The 4,251-nt window shown below is 35.8% G+C and overlaps 1 protein-coding gene across 1 annotated transcript; it reads left to right on the top strand.

The window, feature by feature from the left end:
- The first annotated feature begins 348 nt into the window (after positions 1–348).
- On the top strand, positions 349–1,329 carry LOC129677212 (melanoma-associated antigen B18-like). Its single transcript, XM_055607874.1, has one exon. It carries the CDS (start codon positions 349–351, stop codon positions 1,327–1,329), a length of 981 nt encoding a protein of 326 aa, XP_055463849.1.
- Positions 1,330–4,251: the final 2,922 nt, after the last annotated feature.

Raw genomic sequence — 4,251 nt, 5'->3', positions numbered from 1 at the left:
TCAGGGATAAAAGGTAGACAGAGGCACAATTCAGCAAAGGGAGAAAAAGTACTGGTCAGGAGGAAAGTAAATATATATATATATATATATATATATATATATATATATATATATATATATATATATATATATTGTGAGTTGGAACTGACACTACAAGTACTAAATCTTCCCTTCACTTTTGGGTTCCTTAGTCTGTACTCTTAAGGGAACCATACAAGGTAGTCTTTTGTGGCATAATGGTAGATTCTACCAACACAGACTGTACAAATGATATCATACTCTGTTTTTCAGGGTGACCCCTTCTTCAACCTGTTTGCTGTACTACCAGTGGTCCCCACTGTAGACATCATGCCTCGTGGCCAGAAGAGCAAGCTACGTGCCAGTGAGAAGCGCCGCCAAGCCAGTGCTAAAAACGCACCAGAGGGAGAGGCCTCTTCTGGTCCTTTGTATGGGTGTCCACAGCAGGCGATTCCTGTTGACAGTATGCCTGCCCCTCCCAACTTGCCACAGGGAGCTCATTCTACCTTTGCACACACTTACGCAAATGCAAGTGTCCAGAATGAAGATGAGAAAAATTCCGATGACTCTGACAGCATTGAGGACTGGTATAAAGATCCTATCAACCACAAAGTAGTCTTACTGGTGCAGTTCCTTATAGAGAAGTATCAAAATAAGGAGGTCATTACAAAGGCAGATATGCTGAAGTCTGTTATCAAAACATCTAAGAGTCACTTCAATGAAATCCTAAAAAGAGCCTCAGAGCATATGGAACTGGCCTATGGTGTTGATCTGAAAGAAGTGGATCCTGTCAGGCACTGCTATGCCCTTTTTAACAAACTAGAACATACCCTTGATGGATTTATGGGTGAAGAAATAATGCCCAATAGTGGCCTCCTAATGATTGTGCTGGGTGTGATCTTCACGAAAGATGACTGTGCCACTGAAATGGAGATCTGGGATGTGCTAAATATGATGGGTGTTTATTCTAACAGAAAACACTTCATCTATGGCGATCCTAAGAAGGTCATCACTGAAGATTTGGTACAGCTAAAGTACTTGGAGTACCGACAAGTGCCCAACAGCAATCCACCATCCTTTGAATTCATGTGGGGTCCCAGAACCCATGCTGAAATCAGCAAGATGAAAATCCTGGAGTTTTGGGCCAAGATTCATGATACTACACCAGATGCCTTCCCACCTCTGTATGAAGTAGCATTGAAAGATGAAGAAGAAAGAGCCCAAGCCAGGGCTATAGCCAGGTCTCGCACTACTACTATGGCCAGTTCATATTCAAGAGCCATGCCTGGAAGCTCGTCCCATGCTAAGTAATATCTAAGGCTTTTTCTTCACTTTTTATAAAAGTCTATCAGCTACTTAAGAGTGAAGGGCTAATACGAAATAGGGGAGAAAGTGCTTGTATTTCTATTTCTGCTATATATTAGTAACTTCCAGTTTTAACTTTTTCATTTTTAATTTTAGGTTCAATTTCAAAGGTTGAAGTCTGAGGAATATTTTCTTTGTGGAAACTAAGGACAATGGACATTTTAGGTAGTAGAAGGGCAACATGGGTCTATAAGGAGCACACTGAATATGTTGCATTCCTCTGCCATATTTGTTTAAGTTTCATCTTACTTTTTCTATTATATTTCAGATGTTTGTTTTAACAGGTTTTAGTTTTCATAGCTTTAAAAATATAAAAGTTATAAATGGATTTTCTTATACATTTAATATAGTTTAATAGTTTCAAGCTATTGATGAGGGGAGTGTGACCACTGGTGTGTTCTCCACATGCTAGGGGATGAACCCAAGCCTATGCCCATATGAATAGAACTAATTGGACTTAACTCACTTTTAATTATGTATGAGAAGAAAGGGAGACCTTTATATAAGTTTGAATATATCAGTTTTAGCAATATTAATTTTTTTAGTTCACTGACTAAAATCTGCGTTAGAATATAACCAATCTTAAATAACATTGAGATAGTAAAATGGAAAAGTAAAAAAAAAAAAAAAATGAGAGAATACTTAGTTCTTAGTTTTTCTTATTTCACTTTACTGTATACAAATAAAATGTATGTACTTCAATTTGTTTATTTTACTAAGGAATATAGGTATTAATAAAGTATTTAAACTAATTCATGTTCATCAGTTTATTCATTATACAATATTAATTTTTATTTGGTTTTTAAAAGTCATTCTGTTAAAAGTGATGACTTATACCGGCTAGGAGAGGAAAAATCATCTTTCTCCAATAGAGTAACACTGGGCATATCAACCACTCCAGGACAATTGGACAGTCCTCATCTTCCCTAGTTCAACGACATATAATGGTCTCCACAGGTATGTGTGTCTGTGTGTGTACCTGTGCATGAGACTGAATGCACACATTTATTTGGTTACAATTTGGTGTTGTTGTTTTTTAATTTTCTTTTGGGTGTGGTTTTATTTTGTTTTCTGGGTTTTTATCAGAGGTTGGTATTACAATGCGGTTTTGTTTGTTTTTAATGTTGGGTGACTAAGGAAGGGGAGAGGAACTGGAAGGACTTGAGAGAAGAAGATTATAATCAAATGATATTCAAATTTAAAAATTGTTTCAAAAAATAAAATAATATTCAAGAAAAATAGGGGAAATAAGCTACAGCCTCTCTCCTTAGAAATTTTCAGTTAAATAACAATGAAAGTATGAGGAAGAGAATGAAATAGCTTTTAAAATCTAAGGACAAATAATAGAAAGTAATAAGGAGCTGAAAGGATAGAAATAAATGTGAGAAAAGTGTGTGGGGACATTGAGCTGAAAACAGGCATAAATTTGTTGGAAGAAAGTCCTTTTATGACTTGAAGTCTCTTTACAGTGATCTAAGGATGGGCCTTCTCTGTTAGTGGGTTTCATATATATATATATATATATATATATATATATTTGGAGATATATATATATATATATATATATATATCTCCAAATACATGTAATATTCAGAAAAGTGCATTTTCCCTGAACATGTATAGTATTTTTCTTGTCTTTATTCCACAAACAACACAATACAATAGTTGGCATAAGGAGGATGTCCATAAAACATGGAAATTGAATACTATTTCATACATATAACACACAAGTTGGTATTGACTTTAAGTATCAGGAACATGTTACAGGATCAATCCCACACACACATGAAGTGATCTTTTTGAAACTGATGACCAAAGCCAAGATACTCATGCTGTGTCTCACCACTGGAAGGTCAAAATCCTGAAATGGAAGTACCCCCTTCTTTTTAAGAGTTAATATGGGAGTACTACGGGAGAGATGGCTCAGGAGTTAAGAACACACACTGTTCTTGCAAAGGACCAAAGTTCATTTCCCAGCACCCACACCAAGAAGATCAATCCTCCTGGAACTCCAGATCCAGCAAATCCAAATATATACACATAAAAGCCTTTTAAAAAAGAGTTACTTGAGATAAGTGTGTTTGATTAATAAATCCACATTAAAAAGGTGACATTGGTGGTGGTGTGTGCCAATAATCTCATCACTAAGGAGGCAGAAACAGGCCTCATCACCTAGTCTAATGACAGATCCAGGCTAGTTCAGGACACGGTCTCAAAAAATAAGGTTGACAATGCCTAAGAAACTGGACCCAAAGGTAAACTTAACCTCCACATGCACACTTACGAAATTACATGTGCATCTATGAATATGTGCACACACATACACATACATGTGTGAATACACAGACATGACATAAACGCAACACACAAGTTATTATAAATAAACTAGAAAAAGTTTGTCACAAATGGATGGTGGCTATTGTTCCAATTCAGACGACAAGAAAACACTGCCTTGTTTTATGTACAGTGTCTCCTAGGAGTTTCTGAGCAATAAGGAATAAATGTGTTTTGAATGTGATGCCCTCATTGGCTTGCTTCATTCTGAACTAAGAGACATAGACCCAATGCTTAAAGGGACATGTTAATTAATTAAATTTAATTTGGCAATGATATGAGTGAAAGTAGGGGTGGTATAGATAGAAAGATATCTGAGAAGAAATTTGTAGAACCTTGACACAAATTCTATAACCCAGACTTGTTTCCACCTGGGGAAGACAGGATTTCATTGCAAATTAAATAACTTACCCTGTAATGGGGAAAACTGTATATTAATTTACTGAAAATTATTATCTGATAACTTGGGCATAAGTTGTCTTAGAAATTAACAGGCTGCCCTGAATTAATAAAAATAAATAAATCTTATCAGAA

The sequence above is a fragment of the Psammomys obesus genome, unplaced genomic scaffold, assembly GCF_907164565.1.
Source record: "Psammomys obesus unplaced genomic scaffold, mPsaObe1.curated_primary_1811, whole genome shotgun sequence".
Lineage (NCBI taxonomy): Eukaryota > Metazoa > Chordata > Mammalia > Rodentia > Muridae > Psammomys > Psammomys obesus.
The sequence above is the reverse complement of the archived record's forward strand: the minus strand, read 5'-3'. Positions and strand labels throughout refer to the sequence as shown.